General features: G+C 34.1%; 1 protein-coding gene across 2 annotated transcripts; it reads left to right on the forward strand.

Annotated features, from left to right (window-relative positions):
* The first annotated feature begins 2,643 nt into the window (after positions 1-2,643).
* On the forward strand, positions 2,644-10,439 carry LOC110890975 (P-loop NTPase domain-containing protein LPA1 homolog 2). Of its 2 annotated transcripts, XM_022138636.2 has the most exons (9): positions 2,644-2,892; positions 3,001-3,177; positions 4,394-4,716; positions 5,369-5,450; positions 6,308-6,703; positions 7,280-7,975; positions 8,074-8,184; positions 9,670-9,913; positions 10,221-10,439. In XM_022138636.2, the coding sequence occupies exons 2-8, from the start codon at positions 3,031-3,033 to the stop codon at positions 9,907-9,909; spliced, it is 1,995 nt and encodes a 664-aa protein (XP_021994328.1). In that variant the 5' UTR covers positions 2,644-2,892; positions 3,001-3,030; the 3' UTR covers positions 9,910-9,913; positions 10,221-10,439. The 2 variants fall into 2 exon arrangements, with proteins under 2 accessions (XP_021994328.1, XP_035835929.1); XM_035980036.1 differs by lacking the exons at positions 9,670-9,913; positions 10,221-10,439 and adding an exon at positions 8,622-9,087 and having other exon boundaries at positions 8,074-8,266.
* The last annotated feature ends 4,856 nt before the right edge of the window (positions 10,440-15,295 follow it).

Raw genomic sequence — 15,295 nt, forward strand, 5'->3', positions numbered from 1 at the left:
GGGTGTTCGGCCGTAAGTGTTCAAGAGGAAAGAGAGAGAAGTTTTTGAATTGTGTTTTCATGGATTAGTGGGTTTGTATGGGAAACATGGAAGCCTTAATCATCACTCAAGATCTCTAGCATGGACAAGTGTCCAAATGAAATTTTCTAGAGAATGTGGGCTGCCCACATTGCCGCCCCACATGTCCCTCTCACACAAATTATATATACATATATATATTATATGTAAATTTGAGTTAAAACAGGTATTTTACTGAATACCGGGTATTTTATCTAGCGTTTTAACCTCGTTTTAGTGCGTTTTAAATTATTTTTATCATTCTATAAAAATAAACCTGCCAAAATATTAAGGAACAATATTTTGTTTGCCTGGACTGGCTATGTTGTAGGTATTTGGCAGTATGCGCGCTGTGCTGCGCGCTACGCACTTAAAATCGCAAAAATAAGAATTTAAGCGTTTTTATTTGTTTTCGTCATTCTATAAGAATAAACTTATCAAATTATTGCTAAAATGATTTTCAGCTGCCTTGACGGGTTGTGTTGACAGTATTTTGTCGGTATTCGCGCTGCATCGCGCGGTATGCGCTTAAACTCGAAAAATAGAGTTTCTTAGCGTTTTAATTTATTTTTCCTCACGAATATGATTATAATATTTATTCTAATCGTAACAGATTATTTTTAGGATTTTAACACTGATCGGGTGGTCACCGATGTTCGTTTCGCATTTTAACCTTTACGCGATAAGCGTTTATCTTACCATTGCCAACATAATTTTCATCAAAGTTTAATTTTATCAACACATTAAATTTCACATATAAACATCCTAACCAGTCAATTATAGCCCTGTTACCTATTCACAACATGTATTACAATTGTACGGTACGGCCTGAAAAGCCGGGTGTCACAACTTCAGCGACGACATCATCGATTTTTCCGGTGAAGGTATCATCAAAATTGTTTTTTGTTTTGTTTTCTAGAATTAGATGAGTGAAGGTATCATCGATTTTTCTGGTGAAGGTATCATCGATTTACAAAAGAATTTGATTTTCAACTATTATCATTATAATGATGTATTGGGTGTTCTTCAATCTTCACTGGGATGTCAATATTGATTGATCTTTTTGCATCTGTTGATGATTATGCTTACATATGAGATAAGGTGTGAAACACAGTTGTATGATGGTTTTTGCAATATGAATTAAGGATCTAGGGTTTTTGCAATATAAAGAAGTTGAGCTCACAGAATTAGGGATCTAGGGTTTTAGCAATATAAAGAAGTAGGTGGGTTTAACATAACTGTATATACATTTTTTTCACATGCAAATTGATGGGAAGTTTTGTGTGTTGTTTTTTTTGTCTTAAAACAAGTATCTTTTTTGTTCTATTGAAGTGTATATTAGACCTGAAAATAAACGTGACAGTGATCACATCCTGGGTGGTCTTTTTTGTCTTAAAACAAGATTCTTGATTATATATATATATATATATATATATATATATATATATATATTTGTTGCAAATGTGATCACCAAAACATAACATGAATTTCTAGGATTCTTAGACCTGAAATTTTACATGTTTTATTTCAACAAATGTAGCTGAACTGCCTAATGTGAAGGAGGCTGTTAAATGGTTATATCAAGCTTCTGTTGGTGGCGATGTTCGTGCACAATATCAGCTTGCCCTTTGTTTGCATAGGGGTTTTGGAATAGACCAGAATCTGTCAGAAGCGGTAAGCTGCTAAAAAATACTAATACTTTATTTATTTAGTTATGTTACTTTTATGCATTCTCCATTTGCTGAATCCAATTTCCGGTGAAGGTATCATCGATTTACAAAAGAATTTGATACTTTTATGCATTCTCCATTTGCTGAATCCAATTTCTATGTTTCTTTAATTCATATAGTTTTTGTATGTTTTTAACAGGCGAGATGGTATTTACGAGCTGCAGTGGGCGGATATGTGCCATAGGCAATCAAGAAAATGGATGAAGCTTGCTACTGATCATGGCAATAAAAAAAACAACACACAGTTGTATGATGGTTTTTGCAAAAACCCTAGATCCCTAAGTCTGTAAAAATTTTATGTTGGTTTTGGGTTGGTTTTAGTGCTAATTACAGAAACCTTTATGTTACAACTTTTAAATCAATATGAATTGAATCAATATGTGAGTTTATTAATGGCGTTGATGTGTTTTCGATTGGTTCTGCAAGTGTTAAAACATAGCTTCTTTTATGTGGCATGATGATACATCATAAGTTATCAATGGGTTGATTATTAAGAGCAGGGGTTTATAATAATCGAATATGGGTGGTGGCGGGAAGGGTTTTGGAAGTTGCAGGGGGTAATATTGCTTCTTAACACAAAGTATAGGGGTAATAAGAAAGGACATTTTAGTAATTTACCTGTAGGGGTAATTATGCAACATAACAAGAACGTTGGGGGGTAATATTAAAGGGTAAAATAGTCATTTTACATTAAAGTTAACAGATCTGTTAGCAAACTTGACGTCGGGGGGTAAAAGTGCGACATAACCCCAACGTTGGGGGTAAAATTGCAATTATTTCGTTAGAAGGGTCAGAGTACCAATTGGTCTAAACCCTAGGGGATAAAATTGCAGTTTAGTCCAATTAAAATCTTATTGACTCAAAAAGGTCCGCGTAACGTCAAAACCGACTACCGAGTCACAAATGACGGAAATCGGAAAACAGCCGTCAATAGATAACAGATCTCCGTCAAAGTCAACAGATCTAGAGAGAGAGAGATGACTCGTGGTCGTGAATCGGTAAATCCGTTGATGCGTGTAAGCAAGTTGCCTAACCATGACGATACCTCAACAACAAGCCACTAAAATGGCGGTTTCTACCTCCTTTTCACAACTGAAGCTTCTACGTAAGCAGCAATCCTCGTGTTCGATTACGTTGCAAAGTTTGAAACGCATTAGATTCATCTACTTGTGTGTTATATTTATATTAATATGATGTTAATTGTGATGAACAGTTTGTTAGGGTTTGCAGAGGAGTTACGGAGATGACGGAGGTGGAGAAAGTGCTGTATATAGTAGTGGAAGAGGATGAAGAAGCGAAACGACATGAAGAATCGTCGTTTCGATATACTCGTCCTGTTCTTCAGAGCACTTTGCAGTTTATCGGATGTAAAGCACGTCACGCCTTCAAGGTTTAATATAACCTAGTCTGTTCTGTAAATTGTAGATTTGATATGGATATAAGTTGTAGATTTTGTATGAATTTGTGCTGTGAAATATTTTTCTGCAAGTTGTAGATTTGATATGATTTTGTGAAATAAGTTAGGATATTAATGAAATTATACTGTTGGATTGAAAATGATGTTCGTTTCTGTTTGATTTTTCTAGAAAGCAACTTGTCTGGAATTTAGCTAATTTGCCTGATTCTCATAGATATTTTATAACATTTAAATTTTCAGTCGATGCTAAATCTCTTCTGCAAATTGTAGATCTAGTATGAAAATAAATTGTAGATTTGATATGATTTTATGTTTTTGTGAAATTAGTTAAGATCATAACGAAATTATACTGTTGGATTGAAAATGATGTTTGTTTCGGTTTGATTTTACTAGAAAGCAACTTGTCTGGAATTTAGCCTCTCTTCAAGGTTTAATAACCTAATCTGCTTTACAAGTTGTAGATTTGATATGGAAATAAGTTGTAGATTTGATATGATTTTGTGTTGTTGGATTGAAAATGATTGTTTCTGTTTGACTTTGCTAGAAAGCAACTTGTCTGGAATTTAGCCTCTTTGCCTGATTCTTCATGCTTGTAGATATTTTGGAGGATTTAAATTTTCTTTTGATGGCTTGATGTTGGCTTTCAAATTCCTTTTCGATCTACTTGCATCTTGTAATCTATAGCTCAGGATGAGACTATACGCACACCACTGACATACTAACCACACACCAACCGAAGGGCTTGTAGTCTCATTGTGGACATTGATGTAGATTTAGGTGTGTAGAAAAGGTGTTCCTCCCCAAGTGGTTCAGGTTTCTAGTCTCATGGTGGACATTGATGTAGATTTAGGAATCGGTGTAGAGTTTGAATTAGTTTAAAAAAACTAACTACACATTATTGAGACGTTATACTGGTCGTATGAGGTGTGATGCTGATAGATCATGCCGGTCATAATGTTTGTATTGGTCCTGTGAGTTGGTTTTCGTACAAAACATATGTGGGCTGTATGATGCGTTGTACTGACACGGAAGAGATAGATGTGACAGAGCACACCACTGACAAAGACATATGTCTGTATGATGATGGAGGTGGTGTTTGTATGACGATGAGGGCTATACATTGCTTACAATTTAGCTAATTTTATGCTTTATGTAGTCCTGCACTGAATATGTTCCAATTTTGTTACAGATTAGCAAGAGGGTTTTTGAAATCATGAGAACGAAATGCTCAGATGACAGTTTGCCTGATATAGGTGTGATTCAATGGGGAAAGGATTTTTTAAAACTTCATCCTGAGAAAGACAACAGTTGTGACGTTGATAATCGGTCTGATAAGAAGAATGTAAGCAATCATACGGTTTTAGAGGAAGATGGTAAACCTTTCGAATCATACATGAAACGCACAGCGGTTGTTATTAAGAGGAGCAAGTTTGTAGATGTTGTATGTGATGCTCTGTCTGAATACAAGTATGTTGGTCCGAATCAGAGAGCTGATTTTGTTCTAGCCTGCAGGTATTTATAACTTCATATGGTTGTTTCTAGACCTTGTTCGTGCTCGTTTGTTAAGAAATATTTGTGTTCATGAACACTTACCGAACAAGATTTTATGTTCGTGTTCGTTTGTTAAGGAAATAAACGTGTCTGTGTTTGTTTGTCAATTTTAGGCAACGAACGAAAACGGATGTTGATGAACACAAATGGACGCAAACTTATGTTTATGAACACAAATGGAAACAAACGAACACAAACAAGCATTCATGAATATAATATACAACACACTGACACTTATTAAATATTTTATTTGTCGGAATTTTGAAGTATTTAAATAAACTATAAAAGCTAAAAACAATAATGAACTATCAAACACAGTAGAACATAGACGAACACGTTACCAAACGTTCACAAACATAAACGAATGAATGTGGCCTCTCTTCATGTTCGTTCATTTAACTAAACGAACGGAATTTCTTGTTCATGTTCGTTTGTTTCATAAACGAACGAACACAAATGAATTTCCAGCCAAATAGTTCACGAACCGTTTGCTTAAAGTTTGGTTCGTTTGCAGCCCTAGTTGTTTCTTTTTTCATATGTTATTAATCCTGTACAGTTGCATATGATGAAAATCTGCATTGGAGGTTTAATACTTTCAAGCTTAATTTTTCAGAATACGTGAAAGGAAGGAATCGGTTACCGTATTACTATGTGGTACTAGTGGATGTGGCAAATCTACATTGTCGGCTTTGCTGGTATATATCCATCTTGCTTCGTAAACATTTTCTCTTTTTTGTTAGCAATTAAGTCTTAATTTTTGATCTTTTTTGTAGGCCTGTAAGCGAACCGAACGTTCATGAACTGTTCCTTGTTCGGCGGGAAGTTCTTTTATTTAATAAACGAACGAACATGAACACAGTTTTTTGTTCATTTAGTTAAACGAACGAACATGAACACACATCTTGTTCGTTCTTTTATGTTCGGAACGTTTGGTTATGCTCATTCATTTATATTCGTTTATTTACATTTGTTTATGTTCATTGTTCATGTTCGTTTCGATTTAAATACATAAGTAGTTATATTGATATATAAATATTAAACATAAACGGAACTTTCTAGCTACTTATATAAATATAACTAATTGATAATTGGGCTTTCTAGCATAAGAATGGGTCTTCTAATGAAATCTATCGTTATTAGTCACCAATTTATATAAAAGTTCCCTTTATATTTGTTTATGTTTAGTCAATTATGTTCAATTGTGTGCATTTATTTTTGTTCAATTATGTTCATTTTTGTTGTTTATTGTTTGTTAAATTATGTTCGTTTTAAGTTTGTTTGTTTGTGTTCATGAACTGTTCATTTAGGTTTTAGACAAACGAACATAAACGGACACGAACATGCCCATTTTCTTAATAAACGAACATGAACAAAAAAATGCGTTCGTGTTCGTGTTCAGTTAAAGTTAAATGAACGAACACGCACATGCATATGTTCATGCTCGTTCCGTTCATTTGCAGGCCTACTTTTTTGAGCTTGATATACGTTTCTTTCTTTTTATGTAGTTTGCATAATTAAATTTTTGTTACGAGTCAATTCTTATAATCTGCAGGCTAGTAGGTTAGGGATCACAACCGTTATATCGACAGATACCATACGGCATATGATGAGAAGCTTTGTTGATGAAAATCAAAATCCTCTCCTATGGTCTTCTACATACCACGCAGGCGAACATTTAGATCCAGTGGCGGTTTCCGAAGCTAAGGCCAAAAGAAAAGCTAAGAAAGAGGTCAGCGGTGCATTTGACACTTCTACAAGTCAACCCGCGTCAAAGGAAGGTTCTAGTTTGACCACAGTTGACTTGATAAGCCCTAAACAAATGGCCATCGAGGGATTTAAGGCACAAAGTGAGATGGTTATTGATAGTCTCGATCGACTTATAACCGCATGGGAAGAACGGAAAGAGTCGGTTATTGTGGAGGGTGTCCATTTGAGCCTCAACTTTGTGGTATGTAGTAGAAATATAAAGAGTTAATTATGTTTTTCGTCCCTGTGGTTTGTTGAAAAGAACCATTACAATTCATTAGTTTAAAAATTGGCAAAAACAGTATCAGTACTTTCACTTTTGTAACAATTACAGTCCACCTCCGTTAACCCCATCCAATTTACCGTTAAATTTTTGGTGAAAAGACTGAAAGACCCCTATGTTAAAAAAAATATAAAAAAACAAGAGTTAATTACGTTTTTCGTCCATGTGGTTTGTTGAACTACCCCTATTTTAGTCTTTTCGTCCTTGTGAATGAAATACCCCAATTTTTTTATAGTTTTTCTAGCATAGGGCTATTTTAGTTTTTTCACTAAAAACTTAACGGTAAATTGAATAAGGTTAATAGAGGTGGACTGCAATTGTTACAAAAGTGAAAGTACTGGTACTGTTTTGGCAATTTTTAAACTAATGGACTGTAATGGTTATTTTCAACAAACCACAGGGACGAAAAATGTAATTAACTCAAATAAAAATGCTTTTTAATGTTGAATATGTAGCTAAAGTTTAGGTCTGATGCAATGTATGATGTATATGCAGATGGGGTTGATGAAGAAACATCCATCAATCATACCGTTTATGATATATATAACAAATGAAGACAAACACATGGAACGATTCGCGGTTCGTGCAAAGTATATGACGTTAGATCCAGCCAAGAACAAATACGTAAAGTACATTAGAAACATCAGAACAATCCAAGAATACTTATGCAATCGAGCAGACAAACATCTAGTCCCTAAAATAAACAACACAAATGTCGATAAAAGCGTTGCCGCAATACACGCGACGGTTTTCAGCTGCTTAAGAAGACGCGAAGCTGGCGAGCCGCTTTACGATTCCGCCACTAACACGGTTTTTGTAGTTGACGAAGAGTATAGAAACCAGTGTGTGGCGAATTCAGTTGGCTCGAAAGGAATGTTTCAACTGATTCAAAGACAAGACTCTTCAAGGCGGTTAATGGCGCTTTTGAATAACGATGGCTCGGTTTCGAAAGCGTGGTCTGCGGATGACGGGTTAGGTGTTCCAATGTATGGACCGTTGCGTGTTGGAAAGTCGGAATTGGTTAACTTACAGTTTGGTAACTTTGGAATTAGTGCGTGGTCGACGGACGCCGGGTGCACGAGTCATGCCGGTAGTGTTGATGACTCGAGAGGCGACGTTACAGATAATGGTAGTAAATATTATTCTTCATGTTGTAGTTCACCTAAAGCTTCTGAAGGACACGATAAAGAGGTATATTGTATTATTGTGTCGTTTTGTTGAATATTTGAACGGGAAGGCGTTTTTATGTTTTTCTTGGATTCTAACGTTATAAGGTTTAAATGGTTTAGTTGAAAGAAGAGATGTCGGTGTATGGTAGTGATGAAGAGGCGGAGGATACGCGTGAGGTTGATAGTGATGAAGATCTTAGTGATAATGCCAAAGAACATATGCATGAAGAGGTACCATTCGATCCGCTTAGAACTGTGAACGGACCGATTGTTTTGCAAACCATTCAACGGGATATTTGTTTATGTTCATTTAGTTAAACACTATGCAGTTAATGCGGTAAAATATCGGATATCGGTCAAGGACCGATATTCGAAATATAGGTTATCTCGGTGAGATATCGGTGGGATATTGGTAATTTTAATATAATGCAGAATTTATATATATAGCAATTTAACACCAATAATTCAGTGATATATCAGTGATATATCGGTTATATTGGTCAAATATCGGTTATATCGGTTAAATATCGATGATATATCGGTTATATCGGTCAAATATCGGTCAATATCGCCGATAATATCGGTACCGATATTTTGACCGATATTTGACACTAATATTTTACTAAGGGACCGATATGACCGATATATCACCGATATTAACTGCATAGGTTAAACAAATGAACATGAACACGCTTCTGGTTTGTTCATTTACATACATGAATGTTCGATACTTCATTCATGTATGTTGGCTTATGTACAAATATTATATATATTAAATGTTTTTAATGTATATTAATACCTTAAACTGAAAATGGGAAAAGAAGCCAATGATCTCTAGATCAAGTGGTGGAAGGCTTGCATTTCTCTTGGGAGATGCAGGTTCAACTCTCATTTGGTGCAGAGAGAGGCACTGGTGGGCAGTGATAGGAGACCCAGGGAAACCTGGGTTCAATCCTTGAGCCAACCGGGTTTTACCGGTAATTTCACCGTCATGCCTACCGGCGGGTGGGTTACCGGGTTTTCCCCAGAATTGGTGGTGGACTCGGGTTACTCTCGGAGTACTCCATTTGGTCCATTGGGTGCTCCGAGAGTGCCCATGATTGATTATGTTAGCCGTTCAAAAAAAAAGGAAAAGAAAATGTCCCTGTGGTTTACCAAAATTTTGGATTTGGTCCCTAGCTTTTCAAAAGTACACGGATGGTCCTTGTGGTTTGCACTTTGTAACGCAAAAAGTCCCCAAACCACAAATCTAAAGATTTTTGTAGGTCCAAGTTATGGGCTAAATGTGTTAGTACAAACCACAGAGACCTTCCATGTACTTTTGGAGAACAAGGGACCAAATCCAAATATTTGGTAAATCACAGGGACCGTTCGTGTACTTTACCCTTAGATTTTTAAATATTTTTTTCTGGCAAGCTATCTCTTTTAAGTATTATATATTTTTTCATGTATATTCGTTTATCCATTTATAAACAAAATTAAAAACATATTTTTTTAACCAATGAACACAAGGAAATCCGTTTGTTTCAAGGGTTCTTGTTCGTTCGTTTAAATGTTCGTGTTTGTTTCATTGTTTGTTTGTTCGGTTAAACTTGAAATGAATGCTTGTTTGTTCAGTTTCCTTACAACTCTAAAATCACTCAAAGATCTAAATCATTTTATATACATATATTTGGATTATCATTGTAACAACATTATATTCTTTATCGTCTGCAGATGGAAGGGTCAGTTGATGAGGAGTCAACTAAATCAGATGAGGAGTATGATGATCTTGCAATGCAGGATACTCGAGAAAACAATTACTCCACTGATGTAGAACTAGAATCCAAGACTAGCATCTCTAGCAACCAACATGATACACTAACCAACACTCGTGCCGACATGTATAAACAAAATCTGGACCGTTTCTTGATGAGCGAGTTAGCACACCCCTTTCAAGAGTCCCGAGGTTCATAAACAGGTGAGAGTTTTGAGCCCACCCGAGTTAAGTGGGGTCACAAAGTTAGTTTTCTGTTATAGACGGGGGCTTAATGTGTATACTCTATGGGTCGGTCTATTGGTTCCACGGTCTTTTTTCGAACCACACAATGCTCTACGGTTTCAAGAATTCTCGAAACGAAATGGTTAACCTCTAGTTAATAAATCAAACTCGCAAAACCGACATATATATATAGAAGTGACTATTTTTTTGGTAACCATGAGAACCCATTACCGGAAAACTCATGGGTCAACTCAACAACCTTCTAACCATCTGGATCAAATCGCAGTTTGCATCGAGCATGTGGCATTCAAAAGGTTATGGAATGAAACAATGGAAGCAAATTCGAACCTAGTCCTATGATGCTAGGGGAATCATGTGTCTATCACCACATCACCCTTTTGTCTAAATTACACGAAATTTTATTTATGATGTGTTTTATTGTATAACCGTTAAATATTATTTCATTTACTTTATAATTTTATTTCATTAGTACTTTTACTCCCAACCCTAAGACTATGTTACCTTAGGTTATATTTTCTTCATTAAACTCGAAAACAAAATCGATAAAAGGGCAACGATAATGACCTGGAAAAAGTTATTGAATTTGAAAATAGGTGTTCAGAATCTCTCAGTCATTTACACAATTTTAAAATAAAAAACAAAAAACAAAATACAAAACACAAAAAACAAAACAGAATATGTTTGTTAAACGAGCATTGGCCAGAACTTTTTTTACCCGATAGACATTTACACAATTGTAAATTTATATATTGGCCCAGAACCTTGTTTTACCTGATAGAAATTCACATGTATAATGGCTAAAGAACTTTTTAAAAACTTGCATATTAAAGTAAACTAATAAAAATAGAAAAGCTAAGATTGAAAACATACATATTAAAGTAAAATAAAAAATAGAAAAAAAGAGAAAGAAAAAGGGAAAGAAAGCAAATATAAAAAGACCGATGAGGTACAAAAATGGACCACTCCAATTGACTATTCTCTCTCAAGGTACTTTGGTCATTGTCAGAATTAAATTTCATTTGAAAATGTGTAGAAATTTATGATTTGAGTTAAAAATAACAAAATAAAATATCATATGTTAATACTTCGTCGTGAGATGAAAATAAATAGGTTCAGTTTAAATAAAAATGATAAATGATGATGTTTTCTCGTGGGAATTCTCATGTGATGGGCTTTCGGATGGTAGCAATTCGGTTCTTTACAGTATTCGTGCGATACATGCACTAGGTATAGCTTATGATACCAAAAAGATACTATATGGCAACCCTGAAATCTCAAGGTAATCTCGAAATTACTCGCGAATCGATTGAATTTTGTCCAAGAAAAGTTGGGGGTTTCGCACGGGTTACAGAGTTTTTACTTGTTATTGTGCCTTTGTATGTAATTGATTCGGAAGTAGAGGAAAAGATGCAACTTTTTGTGAGTTTTGGTTGGTTAGATTTGGACGTCGGTTTTGTTGATGATGGTGGTGGTGTTTTGTTGAAGAAATGGTGGCCGGAGAAGACGATTAGATGGTGGCCGGAGAAGATGGAAGATTTGGAAACCTTGATGACTCATATGCGGGAAAAAAACTTTTTGAATGAAAATGACAAATGTGACCAAACCACAAGGACGAAAATGAAAGTTTACTCTCATAAATAAAATACCAAATGAAGCACGAGATCTTAAGATTGATAGAAAACATAAGGAGGCATGTATATTTCAAAGTTAGTATTTTTGACAATGAGAGTCTTATATCTAAGTATTTACTAAAGTAAATGTTCGTAGCCATCAAATAAGGAGATTGTTAGGTTTTAGTTTTAACCCATGTAGATGATTTAAAACTGAATATTTAGAAAATCAAATCTTAGAATTATTGTAAAAAAAATCAAGCTTAGAAGACTTGGTTGATAAAAGTTGAAGATACATTTTTTTTTAACTTCAGAATAATACAACTATGGGATAACACTGCTAGACCCAGATATTTAGAGAGTGAGGGGCATTTAAGGGTAAGTACCCTAGTCTTGACTAATCATTACATGCAACGTCAAATTTGGCTTAAAGTATCCATTAGCTAGTAACTACTATTTTTTTTAATTCTTTAATTTAAATAAAGTCAAATGTTTTATTAAAAATAAACTTCTTTAAAATAAAAATAGAAATACATAACTAAAAGAGTTAATTGCGTTTTTTATCCCTATGATTTGTCAAAAATCATTGTTTCAGTCCGTTAGCTTAAAAATTGCAAAAACAGTCCCTGTGGTTTCACTTTCGTAACTATTACAGTACACCCACACTAACGCCATCCAGTTATTCCGTTAGTTTACTTGAAATGACCATAATGCCCATGTTATTAAAATTAAAATAAATAAAGAGTTAGTTACATTTTTCGTCCTGTGGTTTGTTAAAAATAATCATTACAATCCATTAGTTCTAAAAATTGCCAAAACAATACCAATATCCTTCACTTTTCACTCTCCCCATTTCTTCAGATCTGGCCACCTGATTTTCCCCATGTTAATTGACGTCATTAAAATAGATCCCTTAGTCTGGTCAATCTAATGTCCAGTTGACAAAATAGTATTAGAATTATAAAATCACAAAGACTCAGGCAACAAAAAATAAGTATGATGGTTTCATATTGATCGTGTCACAAACCACATGAATGCAAATTATAATTTACTCTTAATTATTATTTAAGAAGTAACTCTACGGTGAATGCAAATTGTAATTTACTTTTAAGTATTACTAGGTTATAACCCTGTGTAATACACGGGTATACTAAATAATAAAACGATATATTTATAAAACCTCGTTTATTACACAGTTTGAATAACTACAGTTTTACATAATTAAATAATAAAAAAAAGTTATATTTTTATCTACTATGTGTATTGTACGGGTTGAATAAATATAATTTTATATACGAAATAATAAAAAAAAGATATCTTTTAAAACCCTGTGTATTATGTGGGTTGAATAATATAATGTTATCGAATAAATCTAATTTTATATACCAAATAATAAAAAAATTACATATTTAAAAAACCCGTGCAATACACGGGTTAAATAAATGTAATTTAGTATAATAAATTATAAAAATAGTTCTTTTTAAAACCCTGTGTATTTCACGGGTTGAATAAATCTAATTTTATAAAAAGATAAAAAAGTTATATTACAATAATATATTAATACAATGTTTGGTTTTCATGATATGTAATGTGTTTTATCTAAAAATCGTAAATTAACAATTTAAATTTGAAGATGATATTTTAATAGAAAAATAGAAGCATTCTATTCGAAATTCAAAGTAAGATAAAATTTAATATTAATTTATTATTTATTTAATTAATAAAAATATATAGAAAAAATAGGCGGGAAAAAAAATAACTCTACGGATAGTGAACTTTCTTTTTTTCTAATTTAGGCCACCAACCTTTTTTAGTGAAGTTTTTCTCTTTTCTAATCAGGCCATCAAAGTTTTACATAATGTTTTGGTTTTTATAATTTGGTCATCGAGGTTTTTCTTTTCCTTTTGAGAATAGTAATAAGGTTTTGTTTTTCCTAATTTGGCCACCAAGGTTTTCCTTTTGCACTTTGAGCACATAACTTTATATATCTATTAGTTTTTATTTTCCACATTAAGCACATATTTCTCTCTCGAAATTCTAATATAAATTTTATGGATAAAAGAGTTGTATTAAAAACAGCGATACGGTGACCGTAGAACATCGTTACCAGTATTGGTGCCATCAAAACTGGTATATGTGTTATCGGAATCGTTATAACAGGGTATCGGTGCTATCAGAAATCGGTGTCAGCGTACTCCGAGTCGGTATTGGTATTTGTTTTTTTGTTTTCTTATCGATGTAAAATACGACTTTATTTTTTTGGGTTATGTTGTACAACACATGTGTAGAAAACCATTGTAAATAAACTTTTTTTTGTAGAGTCATCCAAACCATATTATTTGTTATTCAATATAAATAACTGTAACATCTCGAATATTTATATCGAACTATAAAACAACACGTGTCCAAACTCTCCGTATAATTTCTGATTTGTGGAAGGAGAGGGACCAAAATCGTCAAATTAGGGGTTGAATCAAATTCGAGGGACTAAAACTGCAAAATCCTATTTTTGGGGTCCCTTACGGACCGTGAGGGAACTCAAATAAATTGGGCACCTTAGGTCCTTACGGACCGTAAGGGTCTTATGCTTACGGTTCGTAAGCATGTTTGAAACTGTAAGGCGGTGAAACTCCTTACGGACCTTAAGGCTTCACCTCTTACGGTCCGTAAGAGGCGCACTGACAACAAATAACATGTTAGTAGCAACCTTCTTCTCTTGGTGCCACCTATCTCCAATTCTTGCCACCTTAACTCTCCTTCTTCCACCTATTGAGACATTAATCAGCACACTAGTAATCAGCACACCAGAGCTCCTGGAAACACTTGGCACCACCTTGTGATCCGTTCTCAAGTATGAATAGGAGCCTTTATTGAACATTTTAGTCACACCTTCACATTATACTCTAAATCTTTCTCTTGAAGCTTCTCTGGGCTTAGGAGCTACATTCTAAGAGTTCTCAGTAGTCATCAAGTCTAGTAAGCCCTTCCTTTTTACTCAATTTCAAATATATAGCTAGTTATCAACTAAAAGTCAAACAATTTGACTTTTTAGTTTGACTTTCAGTTTTAACCAATTCAGTCAAGTCAAAGTTTGGATTGAACTTTCCTACGTGATCTTAATAATGAGAGCATTAATCCCCTGCGATTATACCCTCTGAATATCACGTTAAGTAGGCGAAATGACCAGTCATGCATGTTCCAAATAAAAGTCAAAACTCAAATTTATGCATTTTGCAATATATGCACTTCTAAGTATCTAAATCACATGTTTTGACATTATAACAGTTTATCTAACTTTATAAAACCTATTTTGACATGGCCAACTCCTCATACTCAGTTTAGCACTCATTCTTATATCGAAAGTCAAGCAAATTGACTTTTGTTTTGACTTTCGATTCTGACCCGTTTGGTCTACTTTGAAACTCAATCAAGGCATGTTATGTGACCATTATATTATAGGGAATAACCCCTTGAGGTTATACCTTCTGGTTAGGGGTGTTCACAACTATCCGTATCCGAAAATCCGATCTGAATTATCTAATATCCGAATCCGAAATTTCGGATATCCGAATTTTCAGATTCGGATTCGGATAGTGATTTTAAAAATTTTCGGATATTTTGGATATCCGAAATTTTAATTTTTATTTTTTTTCGGATATCCGAATATCCGAAGTATCTGAAAATATCCGAAAATATCCGAAATATCCAAAAAATATCCAAAAACTAATAT

Source organism: Helianthus annuus, chromosome 11 (assembly GCF_002127325.2).
Source record: "Helianthus annuus cultivar XRQ/B chromosome 11, HanXRQr2.0-SUNRISE, whole genome shotgun sequence".
Lineage (NCBI taxonomy): Eukaryota > Viridiplantae > Streptophyta > Magnoliopsida > Asterales > Asteraceae > Helianthus > Helianthus annuus.